Consider the following 25,398-nt stretch of genomic DNA (forward strand, 5'->3'; position numbering starts at 1 on the left):
GGATGGGACGATTTTAAATTAGATCACCACAAACTAAGAATGTATGTATGAAACTTTCTAGTGTGATATCATTGTAGAAGTTGGCTGGCATATTAATTGAGGCATGCCTTGAATCTCATGGCTTTTGGTGAACAGCATGGTAGCGATCATTGTTATTTATTATTTACAAATCGTTCTAGTTCTTTAAGATAAGAAATGCTAGAAGACTTGACAAAAAAGAAAAAATTGACAATTATTGTCGATTATAAATACATTTCAACCTTTGTGACATTAATATAATTGATCTTCACTACACCTTCAAATTGAAGTTGCTGGAAGGAAAGATAATCTGCAACATAAAAAAATGAGATATTCTTTGCTGGAGAAGCTGAGCCTGAGAAAGGAAAAGGCAAAGATAAAGAAGATAACAACTCATCTAGAACTATAGCTGAACAATATGTCAGTTCATGGCTGTATTAATTATAAACTCAGAAAACAGCTGATGCCTTGAACAAAATGTGGACAAAAAAGAAGAATTGTCATAGAAACCTCAAGTTGAGAATACGAAGAGAAGTACAACTCTAAAAACTGAACACTGACACTAGGTTCATAATAAAAATGACAAACTTAAGCATAGCGTAACTCAATTATACAAAAAGAAAACAAAAAACAAAAAGAAACATGCATGATAATCATATTTGACAAGTATAACGTAAAAATGTGTTAGTTTTTATCAAATGGAGTGTAATATTTTTCTTGCAAACCTCTTATGCAGGTAAGTGTTTTTTGTGTACTTTCATATCTGTAAATGGGATTGATAATCGCCACTTCTTTTCTTTGTTTGTTTTCTCTACCTTAGGATATTTAAGTTTATATAATTGCTTGATATGTCCATAGGGTGTGGAGATATTTCCATTATAAAGCCACAAAGTTAATTGATCAATGATTTTGGTATTGGATGATTTGATGATGAGCAACTTAAATTGATGAAGTCTTTGGGTTCCAAAATCCTTCATTGCTTGTAACATTACTAACTCTAATAGGAATGGCATGTAATAATCTTTCCCAGTATGTAGCATGCACAACTTATCATTTATCAATATTCTTGAGGCATGGTGAAAAAAACATAAGTAATATTATGAATAATACAACAAAGAAAATATTCATTAATATGCAAAAAAAGGACCTTCTGTTCAAAGGAAACATAAGCCATGCAAAAAATTTCTTTCATATGCTAAAGTGAAACTTTTCTGAGTTATCAAGAAATCACTTACTTTTCTGCCCCATTCAGATGCCAGATCAATAAGGTAGGAATATTCCATATCTTCAAAGCACTTTTGCAGGGAAGAAAGTGGCTCATTAAAGTAGACAGGAAGACAAACTCGGGTAAGATCCTTCCCAATATTATCTTTAATCATAGACCACAGGCTGACTCCTTTCTCTTTTTCCTTTGGTTCAGGTAAACTCTTTCGTCTTTCTACAAAAGGATAGTCAGAACTAACAAGTTCCATATCAGCATCAATCTCATTTGTACCATTTAAAAAATCTTCACTGTCAAGAAATCCATCATCAGAAGCTGTTGATGTTCGCCTGAACCCATTGCTAGAGCTTCTTAAAGAGTCTGATAGAGAATCTTTTGTGTCAAAGAATATTTGATCGTCTTCATCAGTTTCTACCTCTCCACCATCTTGTCTTTCATTGTCTGCTTCAGATTCTGTTGCACTGCCTTCAGAAAAGAGAGTTTTGTCAAAAATAATAAAATGTTCCCATAAAGTTCACAATGTAAATACATACTAAACAATAAAAGTAACAACATAATATCAGATGAAATGAGCATGTGGTAAATCATTATGTATTTCATAATGGAGACGTGTTCAAATCCCTAGGAGACATGTTACATGCTTAAATAGTAGAAGTTAAATGTCGAATTGGGTAAACTAACACATCCAATTCTTGATATTAGATTTCCACAATCCATAGATCTGGTCAATGCTGTTTCTGGGTTAGATTGTGTGAAAGTTTTTTTCATCAACGTTTTGAATTACACTGCATGATCCATCATCAGAATGAAGAATGCTAGATGATGGATCACACAGTGTGATTTGAAACGTTGATGAAAAAAACTATCACGCAATCTAACCCAGAAATAGCATTGACCACATCCAATTCTGGTTATGGCATACCCCATCACATAAGGAGACATGTGACATGCTTAAAATTTACAAATGTTACAAGTCAAATTGGGTAAACTACCACATTCAATATTGGGTGTGGCGTACCCCAACAGATGAGAGCAGGTGCAAGTCCTAGGGGAACTTGATGATAGGGAGATCCCTAGGTCATGGCATCTAAGGCAAATGTTACAACCATCGGGAATACTAAACCTATCCAAAAGGAAAGTAACAACAGATTCATAACTTATTTACTGTGTAGATGCGATGTACCCCATGAAATACAAGGTTTGGGTTATAACTTTATCTTTTCTCACATAATATATATAATTTTAGTAGTTGCTAATTGTTGTGATGTATTCACACATTGCCCCATTGCAAATGGGGACCTCCACTTTTCATTTTCTAGGATTAGTCCTTTTTGCTCGGTCCTAGGTTGTCTTAGAGTCTTTGCTATTAATCTTTGCATTGAAGGGATAGAATTTCTTGAGTAGCCAGAGAATTCATCAATTCAGGTGGAAAGGGATTGAATGAGGAGTCTTCCCTAGGGTCACTTTTGAAGTGACTTAAGAATTGGAAGTTTGGATGAATAAAGTATAGGCAAGGGGAGAGATTGAACGAAGAGTCTACATAGGGTCATGTCCCTTGCTGGAGCAAACTTGCCTTAGACCCATCCTTTTCCTCAAGATTAGAGCGAATTCCTTCCTTGAGCATTCTTGAAGGGTAAAAGTTAACACGTTTCGTGAAGATTTGGGATATGATCTAGTAGAGTGAAGGAAAGTGAAGGATTGAGTTTAAGGTTGTTTGAAATCTTTACCTTGACCTTGTCCTCCTAGAGCGAACTTGATTCATGTCCTTCCTAAAGTCCTAGAGCGAACTTGTTTCATGTCCTTCCAGAGGTCCTAGAGCAAAACCTCCAAGTCTTGTCCTTGCCAAGGTCCAAGAGCAATTTTTATCTTCAAGGCCATGTCCTTCCTAAGGTAATAGATCGAAATCTTTATCTTGACCTTGTGCTCCCAGAGCAAAATTTCTTCACCAAGTGATGTACCTTCCTAAGGTCATAGAGTGAATTTCTTACTTGACCTTGTCCTTCTAAAGGACGGTGAGCGAATTACAATTCTGAGTCTTGTCCTTACCAAGGTCTTGGAGCGAAATTCTTATCAAGGACATTGAGCGAACTTTTTTAATTAACCATGTACCTTGTCTCAACTTGGAACGAATCTTTTAGACCTTGTCCTTGGAGAGAGCATGAAGCGAGTTTTGTTATAGGGTCTGTTCTTCCAAGGGACATAGAGCAAATTCCATTTTTAGCCTTGTCCTTAGAAGGGTCTTGGAGCGAAAATTGCCATATAGGTCCTATCCTTCCAAAGGATGTGGAGTGAAATTATCACCTTGCCTTGTCCTTGCTGAGGGTCCAGAGCGAACTTGAATATGTATCTTGGAGAAGTGTTAAGGCGAACTTTGTTTAGAATCATGAGCATAACTTGCTGTAGTCCAAGAGCGAGCTTTATCATTTGAAGTTGTCCTTCCAAGGGACATTGAGCGAACAGCATTATAGGTCCTGTCCTTGTCAAGGTCATAGAGCGAATTTTGATTTAGGGCATGTCCTTCCAAAGGACAAAGGGCAAGTTTTGTCTTAGGACTTGTCCTCCCAAAGGACAAAGAGCAAACCTCATTTTGAGTCTTGTCCTTCTTAAGGTCATAGAGTGAAATTATCATATAGGTCCTGTCCTTCCGAAGGACAGAGGGCGAATTTTGTCTTAGGGCCTCTCCTTGGAAAGGACATAGAGCAAAATTATCACGTTGACCTTGTCCTTCTTAAGGTCCTTGAGCGAATTGTATGTACCTTGCAAGAAACCTAAAGCGAAATTCAATAAGACAAGCATTTGTTTTACACCTAAACTCATTCAAAATTTGAATTGCAAAGGAGATGAAGAGAGTTTGTGTTGAGTCGGCCAGCATAAGGAAGGCAATTTATTGTTTTAGCAAGTCGGCCTTATACCCAAAAGACATGATCTTTACCCTAAGCGCCTATAAAGGAGAAGTTAAAACATTCATCTCAACCATTAATTCATGTATATTCTTCTCTCCAAGTGCAAATTTGAGAGCAGACCTACTGAATCTGACCAGCAAGACAGCGAATTTCTCCAGCTAGACATCAAATTTTGTCAGCACATAAGCGAATTTTATCAGAATATAGGTGAGTTGCTGTGGCACAAAGGCGAAATTAGACATTGAAGGTGTGGGCCTGATGATCAAGGAAGACAAATTCGAGCATTGAAGATGTGGATCTGATGTTTAGGAGGAGCGAATTTATCAAAAGGGAAGCGAATTTCACTGTTGAGCAATCCAAATTCATCTAAAGAGCAGCAAATTCATCTTCCACAAGGTGAAATCCCTTCAGCTACAATGAGTTCCTTGATTATTATCAATACTCTTTTGATCATATATAGAGAAAATCACATAAAATCAGAATGAGGAATAAAGTCAAAATGATAGTATGAAAGGGTTATATACCATGTATGTTTGATGCCCAATTGTTTATTTTGCAAAAGGCAAGGGGAGAGATCAAATGGGCCAGGTTGAAGGAAGATCGGAACAAGAATCTCAAGTTGAAAATTTCAGCATCAAGAACAAGATACAAGGAAGATGCCTACAAGAAGCTTCATCAGCAAATACAAAAACATCAAGGAAGAGAAGATCTCAAGATATTCAAAGATTCTCACCACACCCTGGAGGCATGAAGAGATTAGAGGAGTGTTAAGAAGAAGTCATACAATCACTCCAAGGTAAGCAAGCAAGGGTGGAAGAAGGACTCAGCTACATCAATAATTCCCATCACCACTACTTTGAGCGAACTGGATAATGTTGAGTATCAAGAGATATCCCTTCATGATGATGAATCCAATCAAGTCTACGAAGTGCAAGATAAAAATGGCATCCTAGATGGTGTCCCAGTCACCATTCCTCCAATCAATGAAGTCCACATCAACATGTCTAGATGTAATGCACCTAGTTCATACATGGATGCACAAACTCCGATGTAACTACCCTTGAAATCTATTGGTCCACACTCACTAAATGTAATTTTTTCATTGGCTAAGGAGACTGTTGTAACAAACCCTAATTAGGGTTTCATTGTAAAATCTTGGCCATTGATGGAGAATCAATCTTGGTCGTTCAATGTAAATGAGCTCTCTATATAAGGCTCAAACTCTTCATTTGTAAAGGTTAATAGTTGGAGAATAGTTAATAGTGAGTAGAATAGCGAATAGAATAGCAATTAGAATAGAAGTTAGAGTAGGAGAAGGCAAAGATTGTTGCCAAACCTTGTTGTAAAGAACAATTGATTTCATTGAAGTTATGGTGAATTTGATTTGTTACTTCAACAACTCACATGGTCTTTGCTCCTCAATTTGCTTTTATGTAATTAGATTGAATGGAGGAATTTGTTGAATGTATTCATGTGGAATCCGCCTAATCCATACCACTAGCCTCTTGTTACCTGCAAGTGTGCCTTGCGTGGTCAACTGAAATGATATGAGCTCAACTTCGAATCGTTCTACATTCATTGCTTATGCATTAACTTGAATGGTGATCAATGTTTGATGGTATTGATTCGAACATATTTGAAACGTCCTTAGAAGATTGCACTGAGCTTGTGTCAAATTCTTTAGTTTGATGGTGAGACCTTGCCCACTAGGATTCCAGCTAATCATTCAACTATCTTCTTGCATTCTAGGTCTTAGAATAGACTCTCTCAACCCTTTCCTTTTGCCCTTTTTTTCAAAATCAAGCTAGTTTAGGACAAGGAGCATCACCATATAGCAACATCAGATGATCGAGTTCCAGCAAATCAAGCATTCAGGCATTCGAATGTAAGTCCCCTTGTGATTCCAGCATAATCACATCAACCAACAGAGTTATCCACACGTAGTGACCCTACATTCATGAACCTTGGAGTTTTCTCGCATGATCCTTAAGCTAATCTTCAACATCCGAGAGATTTTGTTCAAGAGAGGATAAGGTACTTTTGGGTATTTTATTTTGTGTTCGCATGTGCATAAAAAACACATCAATACTAATTACCATCAGTAAAATTAAAAATGACACTACCCTACAAGAAATAGAAAAGGAATTTTAAGCCAAGGGGAGATCCAAAATATTTAACTGTGTGCCATCAGTTTTTATTATTGCTGTTTTGAAGAAAATAAGATATGTTTGCTTAGCAATATTTCTATGATTTAGCTTAAAAACATTTTCTTAGATGTCTTGTTGTAGTATTGTGATCTGCACACCCAACAAATCTACAGCTCCAACTAATTACTCTTTCACCATGTACATGATCTGTTATTTATATGGGGAAAGACTGACATAGTACTGTTCCAGTTGTGACCAATAAACTCAATAAGAGAGGATGCTCAATTAAAGGAAAAGTAAAAGTGATAAAAATCAACTAATTATATTTTGAAAAATGAACTTACTATTTGCTATATAAAAACAATAGGAGTAAAGCATATACAAAACTACTTTAGTAACCAAATAAAAAATAAAGTGTGGCATCATGATGAGCATACAAATCGCTAGTATTTTGGCAATGAGAAGCCAACTTCCAGTAATGCAATACCTTTTAAATTATGGCCATTAGTCTCTTTAGTTGAATTTTTCTAACCTTGTATATGTAGGATTATAACTTAATGACATATGCAATCAAATAAGCATGGACGTCAATCCAGCACGTAGCACCACTCAGCTGAGTGGTTGATCCTTGTTTTGTCCTGAAACAGCTATGCTATGGAAAAATACGAGGGAAATCCAGGAAGAAATTAGGAACAAAACTATGGTGGCTAAGGAGTTTACTTTGAGTAATCTACTTGTAGAGAGATACTAAGGCATTAGAAGTCTAAAAAAGGGTCATTGTTCATGTGCATTGATCTAAGGGTAGGGTTTGATTATGACACTTGCAGGGTAGCTAGTTTTCTTAGAAGATGGAATAAATGATCTAATAAATATTACATTCTTAGGTACTCATGAAATTGAGAATATTGTCCTGGCAAGTAGTAGCAGATACAATTCTTGGAGATTCATTCTAGCTCCGTAATGGTTAAGCTCCAAAAACATCTGAGCAACTGTGTAACAAACATACAGTTATAGTTTAATTATATTTACAATAGATGCTCTTCTAATCAAGATCTAAGCTTCACATACAAGATTGCTTGAGAGGAGCACATCTTACATCAAATCTGACATGCATGAGCAGTATTGAATCATTGATAATCATAGACAGTGCACGAGACTTATTTTATTTCTTCATATTGTACATTTATCACCCAGATTACTTTGTACTTTAAAATGTCTAAACTAAGATTAGACATAGTATTATGTAATAATGGTTCCATTTCCTCCCTCAGTAGAAATTTTCTGCTCGTTTCCTATCATATGCTTCTGTAGAGCATCCTGAAAAATTATCATGTAAACAGTGGACATCAGAGATTTCATGTACACGGTGCATATATGTGAAATACATGTGATGATTCAAATCAATAGGTGAAAGTGCACGGAAAAGAGTAGCTCTTTTGTAACACAAATGCTTAGTCCATACACAATCACAAAGGCACACCCTTATTGTGCAACAATCCAGCATTTTTTATGCAAGGGATTCTTATACTAATTAAAACCCATATAAACAAACTTTTGACATGTGGCAATCTTCAATCCTGATGTAATTGCACTGAAGATTTTATGGTTTGATTGTAGATTGCTGACATGGTTTGATAATAGATGGATGAGTTTTAAAAAAAAAGAATGCATCAATTGGTGCATGTCAGACTCAATGGGCTGAATTTTAAAAAGCAGTAAAAAATAAATAAATCCGCAGTGAATCACAAGCATGAATATTTTTTCTAATTAAGCTTTGCTTGGTTTTATGATTGAAATTAATACCACAAGCCTTAAATTAGGGAAAGAGTCAAAGAACAAATACATAAATAGTTAGAGATGGACTACAATGTGCTCCAACTATATTTATCACAATCATAAAATCCAAGCCAAATATAAGAATAGGGCTGACAAATGGAACTCTACGTTTAGTTTTCTTTTTGTTGCGATGGGTAAAGCAATTGGAAAAGCACATAAGCATGAACATTCTCATGAACAGTGCTTTGATATTAAACAATAAAATGTGAGCGCAAATTGTAAATTCCTCTTATTGTGCCTGCATGTACAAGTATATTGAGCCTACATGTACATTTGTTAATTCTATAAACTATTTAAGTACATTAGACATGGTTAGCTCTGGAAGTTACTACTTCTATCTGCCTCTTAAAATATTAATTTAGTATGTATTTATAATGGAAGTGAGCCCACATGTCAATCAGTCATTCAATTATTCTATTCTTATTGGAAATTAATATTATGTTATGATATATTGAATTATTATACATTCCTCGCTCCAATTCTTTTGTGTTTGTGTTCTGCATGGCATTTGGTGAACGTTTTGTATTTTATTAAACCTTATGTCATCAAGTACATAGAGTTGTATCCACAACCACTAGTCACAAATTTCAAGATTTTTGACCTAAAAAAAGGTTCTATCCACCACATTCATCATGCATATCATTGATTAAGCATCACACAGTAATAAGATTATCGTAATCTCATAAAAGAACATCAAGACATGAAAAATAAGATATCCACAATGTAATAATCATGTGAAGGAATGTTTAAAGTCAAATAGAATCAGCTATGTGGTGATCAAGTGAGAAGATGGAATGAGAAGTGGGTGCACTAGTGAAAATGATCAATATGGTAGGCAATTGAAGTGGTAGGAACAATAGGAAGCAAACATCAATCATGTTTGTGGTGATCAACAGAAGGCATGCAAAGGCAAGATGGGTTTTGTTGGAATCCTAATTGTCTAGCTCAATCCTACTATATACAAAGGGTCATCTTGTGAGAGAAACGATGCAATGTGGATGGTGGATCAAATAGGAGTGACAATCAGGGTGAATACTATTAAGTTGGAGATCAAGAGCTAAGATGTGTAATTAGAAGGAGGTCCCACTCTTCTTATGTGCAAAATCAATATTTGGTTCCTTAGGAAAATCTTTAATTTGATTCTTTCTAGCCAAAGGTGTTTTGTTCAACAATTAGAGAAAGTGATGAAATTAGGAGACATTGGTTTCGTTAGCTCCTATGTAACTATTGGTCACATTCTCAAGAAGTGGATAGCAACAAAAACCATCAAATCTTGGTTGAAGGATAATTAAAGCTCTAATAATTCTATTTGGTTCATTTCGAGATATGCTTTTGTGGTGCAATTTCAATCTCAAGTTGAGAAGGGAAAAATTATGAAGGATTATTCCTAAAAAATTATGGATACACACATTGCCCGGATTCCTTGGATAGGATTATTCATCAATCCTCCTATTTGATCAAGAAGATCTTCTAATGGAATGTTAGATGCATCTAATCCCCTACCAAAGGGAGGTTTATGAGATGTCAACTCATTGCATAATCTAGATATAATTCTAATCCAAGATACAAAGCTCTCAACAATTTGCTATCAGTGGGGTTATCTAGAACACTTATGATTTGAATAATCTGATCAAGAGAACTTGAAACCAAATATCCCTTTAGATTGATGGGTTGTGAATCTAGAATTTGCTAGCTACAAAGAATTCCAATGCCATCGTGGTTCTCAAGAGAATAGTTTCAGGACTCACTGAGCACATGACAAGACTTGCCCAACTTGTGAGTCCTCAGGGCAGTCAAGGCAATTTGACTAGGACTCATGAGCCGAGTCCTAGCAAGTCTTGCCGAGTACTTGACCCAATCCTACATGAGGACTTGCCGAGTCCCAAGCTTGGACTCACTAGTCCTAGATTCAGACTCTCAATCTACCTCCAGTCGTGCCCAACAAGGTTTTTAATAAATTAAAATTTCAGTTTTAGCTCTTTCTTGTCCAATCCATTGAGCCATACAGAGACCTAGCAAAGAAAGGAGTGGAGAAGACAAGCTTATTTGAGAGCATTCACACAAAGAAGAGAAAATAGTTAACCCAAGAGCACCTCATTTGATACAACCTTCACCTTCAAACTAGAAAGATGGAGGACATTTTACATGAACCCATCGACTTGGATGATAATGATCCTAATAATGAATGGACACTGATGAACAAGATGATGTCCTCCTTACTCATGAAGATCTTGTAGAATTCGATAGAGAAGCAGCAAAAGCAGTAGAATTGGATGCAATGGAGGAAAATGACGACACTTTTGAAGAAACAATCCATCATCATTTTGATATTGTAGAACCTTCTAGTTTTGAAAAAGTTACATTAGTAGGGTTAAGAGGAAGATGTAGATTGTATTTGGCTTTTTCTCTCATTTTGACATTATCATATGTAAACATTTATAAAATTATAATGCTGTTATACATTTCAAACTATGAAATTTCAAATTTAGAGAGTTTGAGGATCATATGACATGTATATTGTTTGAATTATGAAAAGTTGGTAGTCAAATTAGGCTTTTGTGTTCTCTAAATGCATTAGTATCTTTTTTGTGTGTAATTATTTTTATTCTTTTATATCTTAATTTATTATTATTATTTATTTATAAATCCTATTTCAACAAGGGGACATTACAGAGAGGCTCATGTTATGTCATGAGGGACACAATGAATCGACAAATTCATAACCCAACAATGTCTCACCAATCTTGGAAGCCACCTTTATAAACCTCCAAAATAGTGATTCTTTAGCTTGTTGATTGGTAACCTTGTAAACAAGTTTTTTTTGTTTTACTTGTTCAATCTTAAATAGATATCTGATCTATATAAAAGAGAATAATTTTAGGCCAACAAAATTAATTATACTCTTTATCAAGGTTTTCCTTTGAAATGTTTGATGCAAAAAAAAAATGTTTCCAAAGGTGTGAACTAGTTGGAAAATCCATTTTTGCTGGAATTGTAATTGGATATGGTTTACCTTCAATTGTACAAGAAAAGTGCATGGATGGCCTTCAAAACTTATTGAGTCTTGGATATGATTTGGACTATTGTTATGTTAGAATTTACATTTTAAATTTTTACGTGGCATTGGTCATGGTAGCATTTTATGCCTATACATGGTTACCATATTCACCATTTTGACTAATAACAGTTGCAACTAATTTAGACATGTGCCTTTGAGAAGTAATCAGGTATCTCAAGCATTGACATTGGAGGGACGGTTGAATATATCAAAAATGGATCATCCAAGTTCTGCTAGAGTTATATCACATAGGGCATCAATAAAAAATCTAAGATTCTAGGCAAGGAATACTCCTAGCTAAAATATCAAATGTATGAAAAAATACAAATTAATGAGTTCAAGTACTGTAACATTGTGCCTGCATTGCTTCTCAAATTCTGATTTGAACAAGAATGTTCACCAAAACGATATAATTTTCCAAACTTTATCTTTGTACTTTTGAGTTAATCTATATCGACCAATATTTCAAAGGTAGTGGTTCAAAGAATCCATCTTTCATAACCATGTATGTTCCAGCTGGCACTCATTAGATCTAGGTAATGCTCATAGGTGTTTACACCTTTTGTAGATCAATCACTTCAAGCAAGTAATCCACGAGTGGAATTCTCTTTTGAACGTCTTAAATGGAGTATATTGCTATAGATATGTGATGTATCCTTTGAGTATTTTGGATAATTAATTTATTAGTCATTTCCCCTTATGTAAAGCAAGAGATGTACTTTGTTTTTGAGCTTTGTGTACTTATTCCTAAAATTTTACATATTATTTTTTAGCAACCAGGGAGGTGTTAACATCAGTTTGGTATTGATGTTTTGAAATAAAACTTTCAAAGAAGTTTAGTTTCAGCTCTTTCCAAAACAAATTCTTCTTTATTTTCCTTGCTGCAATCTAGGTGTAGAGGTTGAGATGATGTATGAATGAATCCAAACATGTTTCTCATGAACTATAATTTTCAAATATTAGTTTAGCAATATATTGTAAAAGATAGCAATCATTTTCTCAATTTTTAAATTTTCTTATCCTTGGTTTCACTTCATCCTTCTCCTAACTACAATACAATATTGCTTATATAGGTTGACCAAGGATCACCTGAGTAAAGATTGGAAGAAAAGATGAGGAATTTCCTCTCACGCTCATGTCATTCATCTCTTCTAAGTTTAAGATATTTTTCTTCACCGTGGTTCAAAAGTGGGCTAATTATCTTAATTATTGCCAACTTTGTTCATACATTAAATAAATTGCATTTATAGCCTTATTCATTCTTTTTCAGAATCTTTGTGGCTTCACATTTAGAGCAAGGTCCATGAAATAATTGTGTAAAGTAGTAATCTGTATTTGTCTATATAAGAGCTTGAGTCCTCTTTGAGTTTCTTGATTACTAATATTTTGTGCTTTAATGAAACATCTTGATACCAATTGAAAAAAGAAACACCTTAAGAGGCATTTGTAATAAAAATCAATTTAATAAAAGAACAAGAATGCAAACATGGGAAGTGTGTCCTCACTTTTGCAACAAAAGAAGATGCTATCAAACTAAATGATGCAAATCGCAAACTACGAGAATTTCCCAATTGTTTGTACAATATTTATATAGTTGTAAGATAAAGCAATAGTTTTAATTGTACAAGTTCCAATTTGCAGACAAGAACCTACCACTATATTTTCCATGTTCATATTCACCTACATCTCGCTCTTTTGAATGACACTGACTTGCATCAATAACCGTGGTCTCTAGGTCCACCTTTTCAGCCTACAAAATTCAGATATGAGACACACTTTCTCAATAATCAGTATCAATACACCATCCTTTCAAGATGCATGGAAATATAAGAAAATATGCCATTCTATGCTCAATAGTGTTCAAAAAATGCCACAAATACAATGTGAGTGAAATCCATCTATGGCAAACACAAAAATGCTAGTGGTGAATCTTTTTGCTAGAAGACTAATAATGAAAAAGGATGAACTGGTACCAAAAGAGCATCCTATTGGAAGGAGAAATCATAGTTACACAATATAAAAATGGTAAAGAAGAAAAATAAAAAGAAGCCACTAGTTAGAAGAGAATATTAATGATTTTGTTAGGGACTTAAAAATCATTTAAAATTTAAATAACTATTAACTTCATCCAATTCTAGTTCTAATCAGAGTTTATAAGATATACAATATGTAGACATTAAAGACCTTAAGTTTACTCAGTCCATAATGTTAACATCCGGAATCCCTAAAAATTACATACTTGGTTTGTCACAACATGTATGAAGTCATGTTCAAGGATTTCAAGTCTCCTTTTGAGGGGCAAAATTTTCTTTTCCGGTCTCCATCTCTTTTTGTTAAGAAGAAGCTAGAAATTTTGTGCAAATAGAAGCATTTTGAATGATTAAAAATATGTAGAAAATTTTCCATAACAAGCATGCTTTTATTATATGTATTGATTGTTTATCCATAAATAAGAAATATGCCAATGACTTAGTATGCCAATGATGGTTGGATTTATAAAGAGTCGAGCATTAAATTGAATGCTATAGATCTAGCTAGTAACTATCTCCATGGATATTTAACGAGTCTATTAAATGAGTCAAGCATTAAATTGAAGCTGTACATCTAGCTAGTAATTTGTATGCAATGAATTGTCAAAAATTCATTCTATCTGATGAAATTCACCCAATATGTTTTGTCAAATATAATTTGTAACCTTGTATCACATCTTATATTGCTTTTGATTAGGCAATACCAGGGTTTTGAAAGGGCCCAAAACCTTGTACAAAGAGAAGGATAGAGCAAGAAGTGCAGCCAAACACCAAAGAATAGCAAAGGGACAACAAATGACTAAGAAAAACTAAAACTTACAAGCAACCAGCCAACCCCAAATCAGGGTGGTTTAAAAAATTGTTTCAAATCTATTTTCTTTATCACATTACAAGGATCCTTCTCCCCAAATCTTTTTTCCTTATGACAAGGAGAAAACTTAAGACCACTGGCAGATCCATCTTCTAGCCCCGAAGCTTTATAAGAGGCATTTATCATCAAACGGTCTATATAGGATTTCCCCTTATTATCTTCTTTCTGCACCTCCTCAAAGGAAGAAATTGACTCCTCCTTGGAAGTAGGATTTTTTTTTTTCTTTCAAAAAAAGTGGTTTTTCTTATTTCTCAAGCAAGAAATTGAAGCATGGCCCACTCTACCACAAGAATGACAAATAACCGAAGATTCTTCATAATCAATCTGCTCTAAGTAAACTCCAAATTTTGAGGATAAGGAAATGTGGGCAGGGAGCACCTGGCTTATCTCTACAAACACACAAAATCTAGCGAAAAGATACTTCATGAATTTTGTGATCTTATTTGTAAGTTTATAACACAATATTGACCAAATGAATTGGATATAATCATAAGAATATTTTCATTCCAAGATTCCAAAGGCAGCCCTAGCAGACAGACCCACATAGGAAATTTGAAAATGGAATCATTCATAGGGTTGTAACTATGAGAAATTTTGAAGGCAAAGGCCATAATTTCCAAGAAACCAAGGATCGTCTAGAAGAATCCTAGAGCAATCCACCTGACTGGAAAATGGAAAAAGAAAAAAAATCATTCGACATAGTTGTTACCTCAACCTCACCTTTAAGTTTCCAAATCTGGAGCACCCATATTTTGATAGAATTTGTGTTGGGACAATAATTGTTGAATTTCCCAACAAGAGAAATCCTAAGCCACACAATTGATTCATCAATAAGAGAATCAGGAATATAAATTTGAACCATCCCTTCCACCACAGGCTCAATAGGAAACCTTGGGGAAGACACTAGAATAGCAATAGGAGGTGAAGAAAGATCACTATCCACCTCCTCAACAAAATTAAACCCAACACAGGCATTACTTATCTGCAAGCTTGGAGCGCCACTAGCCACCATCACACAGTTCATTTGAAACCCTCGAGGAAAGAACATAAACAACAGTAGGAGGGGTATAAACTCTTTATCACAGTCAAGTTGAGCAAAATCCATAGACAGAGATTATGTAGAAACAAAAATAGGAGGTGAAGAAACAACTGTACCAACCTCCTCAACAAACTCAAGCCCAACACAAAAAATGTTTATCTATAAGCTTGAAGCATCACTAGTAACCATCCAACAGAGTTCATTTGAAACCCTCGAGGACAAAACAAAACCAAAAACAACAACAAGAGGGCGAAAGACAACAAACATCCTCCTCTCACATTTGAGCTGAATAGAATTCACACCACAAGTAGATTTAATTAACACCAACCCTTCTTGAGAACAAGGCATGGGAAACTCAAGTTCCATACTATTGTTGGTCGACTTAGACGAAGGTTGGATATACCCTTCACATAGCCTTGGAAATAGATTTCCAATAAGGGATTCTTCCACGAACTCCTCAACACACTTTTATTCCTTCATTCGAGCTTCCAAGAGGATATCTAAGAGAAGCTTGTTCTCTTCTTCAAAAGATTCATCCTCAAACAACACTATTTGAAAGCCATCCTCAATGAAGGGCAAGAAACAACAAAGGATCTTCGCATAGCTGCTAGGGTGTGGAAGCCCACCTTCCTTGCTTCACCACTCTTGTTCACTCCATTTCTTCGTCTAATTTTGATCAAATGTTGTGTATTTGAGGCCTTAAGCAAATGATTACATTTTATTTGAAAATCAAAAAGGTTTTCATTAAAGTGAATGATCAAACATACCTTGTATATGTTTTATAGTTTCTTCTTTATATGCTATGTTCCACAATAAATCTAGAATAAGGATGGTAGGGGATGGTGGGATGCATTTCAAGAACAAAAGTTCAAGGCACCATTTTTGTGGGACAACAACATATATATATATTCTCAAGCATAGTTAGGACTTATCAAGTAAGACTACAAACGTGCAAGTCTTTTTGTTGGCCATTCTGACTTGACCAGAATAGTGTGCCAAGTTTGGCTGATTCCAATGCCAAGACTCGTCAAGTCTCAAGCTTGGACTCCCAAGTCCTGGGTTCGGACCCTTCTAGCACCTAAAGATACACATGCTACAATGTTTCAGTGAAAATTCATCACTTTTTGGGTCTTTTTTTGCTCTTAGTTGTCCCTTTTAACGTAGCGAAGCATCAACCTAGCAAGAAGACAATTTAGGAAGAGAATTTTTATGAATTGAAAGTTGATCAAATCATCAAATAACTATTATTTTCTTTATGTTCTTTTTCTTTGAAGAACGCACGGGGGGGGGTTCAATCAGTATAATAACACACTTTTACTTTTCAAAACTTTATTTGTCTTATAATATATTAAAAAAACAAAACTTGATGTGTCACGATAGCAATACTTCAAAACTTAATCAACCGCAAATGCAAGATCTAGCAAGTAGGAACACAAAAAGAACACACAATTTACGTGGAAACCCTTGCTGGAGAAAACCACGACAAAATATTGTTTTTGTATATTAAACTTCTTACAATCTTTAAAGGACCAACCCACGAGAGACACTAATCCCCTTACATGATTCGTCAGCAAAAACCCACTAAAGACACCAATCCCCACAACTGAGCACCAACTCAACAAGAGACACTAATCTCTTTGAAAAATGAGGCACCGAACTCCAAAGGGATAGAGTGATAAGAGCTTGATCTTCTTGAATCAGATCTGATCCTCCTCCACAAATCTGCTCAAAAAGCTTCTTGAAATCTGCTTATAAACTTTAATTATCTCTGCATATAGGTCTGCAATAATTCACCTCAGAATCTGCTCATACTCTTCAATGATTTCTGATCATAAGGTTTGAAACAATCTGCTCACAGGTCTGCAATAGTCTTCAAAAATATCTGCTCACATGTGCACCTTAGATTTTCTCTAAGGTCTGCTTAAATCTGCCTTGAATAGGAATACTATTCAATGAATTGATTGATTGAAGAATCTCCAAATGAACTCTTATTTACACCAACTAATGCACCCTTTCACCAACTCAGTTACATCTCTTCAAGTAGATCATCCAAGAGATCATAGTTAAAAATTTTATTTAATTTTCATTGCCTCCAAAAATGGGTGCTCAACTCCACAGGGTCAACCCAATTAGAAAAACCTATTATAAAATTATTTCTTTGACAACTTCAAGAGGGACGCCTAATCAAGGAAGGTTGGCCCTATTTGCAAAATTAAAATACCCAACCTTGGGCACCAAAAAGAGAAGGATTGGCCTATGACAATGACACCCCAATAATATTTAATTTAATTCTTGTTTTACTTTCACCAGGGATGACCAATAGAGGGATAAATCAATTTTATTTAAGTGAAAAGACAAAAGAATAATTTTGCCACCAAACACCTTTGACATCAATGACAATGATTTCCAACAATCTCTTGTTGTCATTGATAACAACCCTATAAAGAGATAATCTTGTAATGCAACAAAACCATACATCTCCCCTTGACTGAATGCTCCCCCTTTGACATCAATGGCAAAGGCTTTCCAGGGTCAAAAGATAAGACAATGAATAGCTCTCCCTAAACACATGCTTCCCTTGAAGAAAATAGTGAATGGATGAGAGTAATATCACTCTTGATTTCTCCCTTAGATACTCAAAAGTCTCTTTTGGAAGAGGCTTTCTAAAGATGTTCACAAGTTGTTCCTTGGTAGCAATGTACTCCAACTTCACTTGCTGATCAACCACGTGCTCTCATAAGAAATGGTATTTGATTGGAATATGCTTTGTCTTGGAGTGCATAACCAAATTCTTTGAAATATTTATTGCACTTGTATTGTCACAAAATATAGAGATGGGATTCTCATACTCAACCTTAATATCCTTCAATGTCTATTTTATCTAGGGAACCTGTGCACAACAAGTTGTTGTTGCAATGTATTCCACCTCTGTTGTAGATAAGGAAACTAAAGCATGTTTCTTACTCAACCAAGATACAAGACTGTTACCAAGGAAGAATGCTCCTCCATAGGTACTTTTTCTATTATCAACACTACCGTCTCAATCCACATTCGTAAATGTTATACGAGTGAAATCTTTACCTCTTCGATACCACAATCAAAAATCAATAGTGCCCTTTAGATATTTGAAAATTCTTTTGACTGCTTTCACGTGAGTTTCCTTTGGTGTTGACTTAAAGCGTGGCACCAATCCTACGACTTGCATAATGTCAGGTTGTGTAGCTATCACATATAGAAAACTTCCAATCATGGACCTATATAGAGTTTTGTTAGCCTCAAGAGATTCATCATCCTTACTTGATTTGCATCCTTTAACCAATGGAGTGCTCACTAGATTGTGAATGAAAGGGCAACCCACTAAGCATTGACATTTCAAAGTCCTTCCGAATATTTGTGGCAAATTCTTGACACATCTTGTCAATGCTACCTCCAAAAATGATATCATCCACATAGATCACAACAATCAACAAATCTCCTTCATTATTGATATAAAGATTGCTATCCACAATTCCCCTTTTGAAACCTTGCTCTTGAAGGTGCTTATCTAGCCTTGAGTACCAAGCCCTCAGGGCTTATTTTAGTCCACAAAAGCATTCTTTAGCCTACAAACATAGTCCTCATTCTCTGATAGAAGAAATCCTTCTAGTTGTTCAACATACACTTCTTCCTCCAAGTTTCAATTTAAAAAGGCTGAATTCACATCCTTTGAAGTTCTTAAAACTGACAAGGGCAAAAAATATCCTTATAGCTTCCATATGAGCAATAGGAGCAAAGGTTTCTTCGAAATCAATTCCTTCAACTTGACCATATCCTTTGCATACAAGTCTTTCTTTGTTCCTTAAAACTTGGTCATTCTCATTTAAAATATTTTTGAAAAATCCATTTAGTCCTAATTACATTCTTGTCCTTAGGTTTTGGGACAAGTTCCCAAGTTTCATTCTTCTTGATTTGATCCAATTCCTCTTCCATAGCCTTTATCCAATGCTTGTCTTCACTTGCTTCTATAAAGTCCTTTGGTTCTATTTTGGAGAGCAAGCACAAATTTGCATGTTTTGATGTGCTAGTAAATCTCCTCCTTGTCTGAATCTTTGTATCTTTGTCCCCAATGATCAAGTCTACTAGATGATTCTTTTGGACAAATTTGGATGGAGTCTTAAGTGGTGCCCTTGATGGTGTCTTTGGGATCTCTTGCTCAATTTCCTCCCCAGTTTCTTCTTCTTTGCAAACTTCCTCATTTTGAGGAACATCTTCTTAAACTTCTTCTTCATAGTTTCTTCCTTCATCAACTTTCACATTTGCACTTTCAACAACCTTGAGCAACATCTTATTATACTATTTGTATTCTTTACTTCTTGTGGAGTAGACAAGGAATATTCCTTCATCAGCTGTAGAATCAAACTTTCCTAAACCTTCTTCATCTCTTCTTATATAACATGTGCTTCTAAATACTTTGACATACTTCACTGTTGCAAGTCTCCCTTTCCATAATTCGGCATTTTTCTATCGTTTACTTTGATATGTGCACGATTTAGAATGTAGATTTCTGTGTGAACTGCATCTCTCCAAAAAGTATCAGACAATTGACTCATTTAACATAGCTTTAGCCATTTCTTGGACTATTATGTTCTTTCTTTCCACAATTCCATTTTTTTGTGGAGTTCTTGCAACTAAAAACTGTCTACATATCCCATGCTTTTCGCATAAATCTTCAAATTCATTAGAAGTAAATTCTCCTCGTCTATCTGATATAAGAGATCTAATCTTCAAATCTGATTCTAAGGCTTTCAATGCCTTAAACTTGTCAAGAGCTTCAGATTTTTCTTTCAAAAATGTAACCCAAGTCATTCTAGAGAAATCATCAATTAATAACATAAAATATCTTTCTCCTTGCATGCTTCTTGTTTTGGTTGGACCACATATATTTGTATGTATAAGCTCCAACGGATTTGATGCAAAGTGTTCCTTTGATTTAAAACTCACTCTAGTCTACTTTCCAAGTTGACACTGCTTATAGGTGATGTTTGCAAGCTTTGAGACCCTTGGCATGTCTCTCATGGCTTCCTTACGATTGATTTTGACAAGATCGTCAAAGTTTAGGTACCCCATTCTCTTCTACCATAACCAACTCTCGTCTTCTTGTCCCATGAAACATTTTTGGCTTTTGATTTCATTGAGGATGTAGAGATTATTAGATATTTTATATGCTTTTGCCATCAATTTCCCATCCTTCTTGATTTCACATCCTCCAGGATGAAATGTAAGAGTGTGCCCTTGATCACACAATTGACTTACCCTTAGGAGATTTTGTTCCTTTTCCTTTTATATTTTTCTTACGGTTGTCTCCAAATTTCATTGCCCCTTTATTTGTTTGTTCGAGAGTAAGGAATTTACTTTTATTACCTGTTATGTGCCTTGAACATCTGCTATTTGAACAAACATGGATTCTTCTTTATTTTCTTTCTCCTGCATCTTCTTCTTCCAAACCTTAGTTGATTCATCTTTTCTTTTGTCAAGAACATCCTTGTTTTGTCTTGGAGGCTTAGCAAAAATAGTTTTTCAAAAACGTGTTGTATGCCCAAAATTGTTGTGCTTTGTGACCAAAATGATTGCATGAAAAATGATAGCCATGAAAGGAATGATGGAACCTAGCTTTAGGTGACCATCCTTCCATGCTTGTAATCATAAAATCATATGATTGCACTAGAGTTTCTATTGTGGTTAATGTGGAGGGGTGGATTCGAAATGATAAACCTGCTTCTCTTACTTCTGAATCGCCAACTTGGCCTATAAAATTGCTTGTTTAAAGATTTTATGGCAATCATCCCAACATTGACGCTATCAGAAGATGGGTGCTTCGAAGTTAGAAACTAAGAGGATAGGTACAAGTAGGCTACTATGACATATAGTTTTTCCCCTTTTCTTTATACAATCAGGAAGATTGCTAAAGGATTCTTATTGAAGGTCCTTGGTTTTTAGGGAAGAGTGGCTTTTGCAAAAAATTCGTCCACAAGTTTTAATCCAATGAATGATAATAGCTTCAAGTTCCCTATTTGGATTAAATTGTTGGGGCTGCCTTTGGAGTTCTGGAGTGAATTTTTTTTAATGATTATTGCCAATACTTTTGGGCAATACTGGGCTATCAATCTAATCACAAAGTTTAAAAAGTGTTTGTTATTTGCTAGATTCTATATGTTTGTGGAAAAAAACAAGGTACTCCCTACTAAGATTACTTTATCTTCCAAATATGATGTTTGGGTGCAGCAGATTGAATTTGAAGACTCTCTTGTTATATGTAATTGTTGTTTTAAAGTGGGCCATGCTACTATGAGTTGTTCGAACAACAAGAAACAATCATTTTGTTTGGAGGAAAAAGGATCAGACTGCTACTACTATTCAGGAGTCTATTACATCCTTTGAGGAGGAGTAGAAGGAAGACAATAAAAGGAAATCTCCTATGGAAAGTACGATGTTGGATTCCTATTTTAAAGTTTCAAGGTTAGAGGAGGATTCTGCCTATGGTCCTATGAATTTTTCTTGTTCCAAGAAAAGAAGTTAGAGGACAAGGATCCTTTTATTGTGGTTAAAAAAAATCATGGAAAATTCTATAAACCACCCTAATCTTGGGTTGATAGTTTGAAAGGTTTTATAGTGTCCTAACTTATGTAGTTTCTTTGCTGTTCCTTGGCTGTCCTTTGTTGTCTTTCTGTTCTTATTGCTAAATCTTTTCACTTGTAAAAGGGTCTGGGCCCTTTGAAAATCCCTACCTACTTAATCAAAAACATGTGACAATAGTAAACCCAAAAAAGGAAAATATCCGGGCCTAACTAGAAAGCAAACTTAAGATTACAAATATTTTTAATTACTGTGTAAACTGTTTTGATTTTAAACACTTTAAATATTGTCACGTAATGATTAATCTACAAAGGATTCAAGATATGAATTTCTTATCTTTCTAGTGTTATACAAATGAAAGAAAACTATCAATGAGATAACATCATTGTACTAGTTAATAGTTGATGTTGTATGAACTTGGAGCGAACCTTCTTAGAATGTTCTCCACAAGACATATGGATATTGTACATGTCGCTAGGCATATTTCTCCATGCTAAGAAAACCAAATGACAGTCTTAGACAGTTTCAAATATCCATAGTGCTTACTTGTAAGTTTTCAAACAAGCTAAACCTTATGACTTTCTATCTTATTTGTCTTCCCATACTCAAATCTGGTAGGTAAAAGTCTGCTACCGTTTATTTTCAAAATAGGTTGTCAAACCTTAATGTAGAATTCTTAATGATAGTTTGTAATAGGCATGAGGTAGGTAATTATTCATCTGTTTTTGAGATGAGATAATCTTGGAGAATTGAAAAATCATAGGCCAAGTTGATTAATAGGCTTTAACATATCTATGTAAACTTGCAGGTGGGAAGGTTATCAATATGCCTTTCTCTGCAAAATGCATTTGCTTCCCATTTCATCATAGGTTATTGATCCTTTCATATTGCTTATTTCTGCAGTTACTAATGGTTACTTTTAAGAAAAATTGGAAGGCTTTAGATCCTGCACTTCATTTAGAATGTTGAAAAAATTTCAAATTTATGACTAGAAAAGATGTAAAGTTGGTAGGACAAGGAAGAAGGCATAGCAGGCTGGTCAAGGCACTTGGTAGTGTGATCAAAGGCATAGAAGTTGATAAGTTATATGGGAGTGCACAAAGGACAAGTTGCTGGACAACTATCAAACAAATGTCCATGAATAATGTGTTTCACCAATATTTAGGTGACTGGTGTGAACAACAGGTCAAATCACAAATTCCTTCCAATCAAGGGTATTATACATTTATAGGGTCACTAGACCATTGGTTTCTTGTAATTCATTGCTTGTAAAGGTATAATATTTTGTCCAAATATAGGAGTAATTGCCCAAGACTTACAATAATCTTCTCCGTAATGTCAAAATGAGAAGAATTACTATGTTGAAAAATATTTCAATAGATGCCTGATATGATCATAAGCATTTAAAATAAGTATGTAGTAAGAAAAGATCATGATCTTTGACTTGTGGTCAAGTGATGATCTAGAAAGGGCATTAAACATTCAAAGTTCCCAATATATTTTAGTCTAGACATGTCAAAGTCTGATGTAGAAAAAGGGATGTTATCTAGATTCTAGATTGCTTAAGCACAACCTTATGAAGGTTAAGTGTTCTACTCAGTTCTATAATGAAGGAAACAAATCTGGATAGGAAAATTGTAGTCTATTAAGAAATTAGAACTTGCTTGTAATGCAAATGAAGCATCATGATTTGGAATAAACTTCAAATTTGTGAAGAGAGTAATAAATGTAGACAGGCAAATTGTCGAGGTTCAAATTTGAAGTTTCCAAGCTACTGGATTTCAATGATTTGAAATATCATATCTCAATATGGAACAAGAACTTTCAAATGTATTAAACTAAACAAGTATGATCATAAATTGAGCAACTAAATAATACTGAAAAAAATCAATCAACTTTACATGTGTCCATCCATAAAATAAATAAAATTACTCTATATGTAACTTACCTCCAATTGCCTTAGAGTGTCAAGCAGATTGAATCGCTTTTGCTCAAGAAACTTTAGCTGACTTTGTAACTCAGAAAATTCTGATAGCATGATGTCTTCGCAGTCCCGTATTATTTCATCATTCAATCCTTCTGCTTGTAAGCGGCATCTGAGCTTCTCAGTTGAAACAACAATCTCCTCAACAGGCATAAGAAAATGGCTGCTAATTGATCTAGAAGGAAAAAGATCTTTGGCTGCCATTAAAGAATCAATCCATGTTGAACGATCCTCTCTAGAATCGGTTCTCAGATGGAGTGTCTTAGTGCCAGTGAAAAGGGAGAACCTTTTGTCATCTGATCTACTCTCCCGGACAGACGATACCTGATGTTGAAAGTTGTCATTTATCACAAGTAATATTTTTAACATAGAAATATTAGAGTAGCCAAAATGTGCATACAAGTTCTATGTCTAGCAAATGGTTTATGCTTATGCAAAAAAATAAGTGCTTCAGTACATTGTTACCATGTTCTCTTCAAATCCACTACAAAACAATGCAAAATTTAAAATCAAAATCAATACAACTACCTAAAATGACATCTATTAATAATATGCCTATGTAAGAATATCCAATATAAAGTAAAAATATAATTAGTTAAGCTAGAAAATGATTACTCCCCTAAATATGGTTTAAAATTGAAATGATCAATAGTTGATTAAGATGCCTTGCAGGAGGTTTTGAAAATTGTATTGAACAAATATCATTTTTCAACAGGGAGTACAAGACAATATCAAGTGTCATACTAGTTGGTTATGACTTGCTTCTTTTATTTTCATAGAAAAATGTACAACAAGAACTTTTGAATAAAAAATAACCAAATAGAACCTTGAAAAGCTTCATCTTTTCAATATGACAGATTCCCTAAGGCCAAATCAAATAGCTTTTATCAGTATTGCTGATTCTTTCCAATGTAGTTGATAGGACACACTAGGAGATTTATAACCCTGACCATTGGCTACAATTTTCCATCTAAACAACAGCATACTCCAAGAGTGAACACTTGGTGGCTTATAAGCATAGCCAATGACATGAATATCAAAATTAGTTTCACTGGTTAATAGTTTCAATCCTAGAAGACTTTAGGGGGTCACATGGCCATGAAAAAACAAAAGAAAGCTATAAGACATAATGCCTGTATCAATTACTAGATTTGAGGATAAAATGCATGAGAAAAGGCATATTACCCACTAAGAGATGTCCCATAAATCTATTTCTTTGAATTGCATAAAGCTAGACTAAGTTTATACCTATTTCTGTCTGATTCAAAGGCAATGTAACACATTAAGGACAACAAAAAAAACCTATTGCCACCAAGGTAACAAGGATATGTCATATCAAACTCAAAATGCACATTCATGAATAGGGTGAATATGATTATACACAAAAAGTATTAGCAATGCACAAATAATTAAGATGGACGCACTATATGCAAAGGTTGGAAACAAAAAACTAGTAAATTCTGCCTATAATCTGAGCATCCAAGATGACATAGAGAGCAAACTAAAAAAATGAGGATTGGCTGTTACTACTAGAATCAAATAGTTAGCATTTTGGAGAAAAACCAGTGAGAGCTCAGAAGTGAAGTATTTACCTTATAATTTGATCAATCCTTGGTTGACAAAGTCACAAACCCTAACATGGTAAAACCAATGTAGATTCAGATAGGAGGCATTTTTC

At 34.8% G+C, this 25,398-nt stretch overlaps 1 protein-coding gene across 7 annotated transcripts in view; it reads right to left on the minus strand.

The window, feature by feature from the left end:
- The window catches only part of LOC131061738 (oxysterol-binding protein-related protein 1C), a 49,916-nt gene that overhangs the window by 5,750 nt on the left and 18,768 nt on the right, over positions 1-25,398 (minus strand). For 6 of the 7 annotated variants that reach the window (XM_057995559.2, XM_057995555.2, XM_057995556.2 and 3 more), the window contains exons 4-6: positions 23,685-24,044; positions 12,838-12,934; positions 1,254-1,705 (exon numbers count right to left, since the gene is read on the minus strand). In XM_057995559.2, the coding sequence (XP_057851542.2) occupies positions 1,254-1,705; positions 12,838-12,934; positions 23,685-24,044 (909 nt within the window). Of the gene's footprint in view, positions 1-1,253; positions 1,706-12,837; positions 12,935-23,684; positions 24,045-25,312; positions 25,354-25,398 lie in introns of all 7 variants that reach the window. The other variant, XM_057995561.2, reaches the window with a different exon arrangement.

Source organism: Cryptomeria japonica, chromosome 3, assembly GCF_030272615.1.
Source record: "Cryptomeria japonica chromosome 3, Sugi_1.0, whole genome shotgun sequence".
Classification (NCBI taxonomy): Eukaryota; Viridiplantae; Streptophyta; class Pinopsida; order Cupressales; family Cupressaceae; genus Cryptomeria; species Cryptomeria japonica.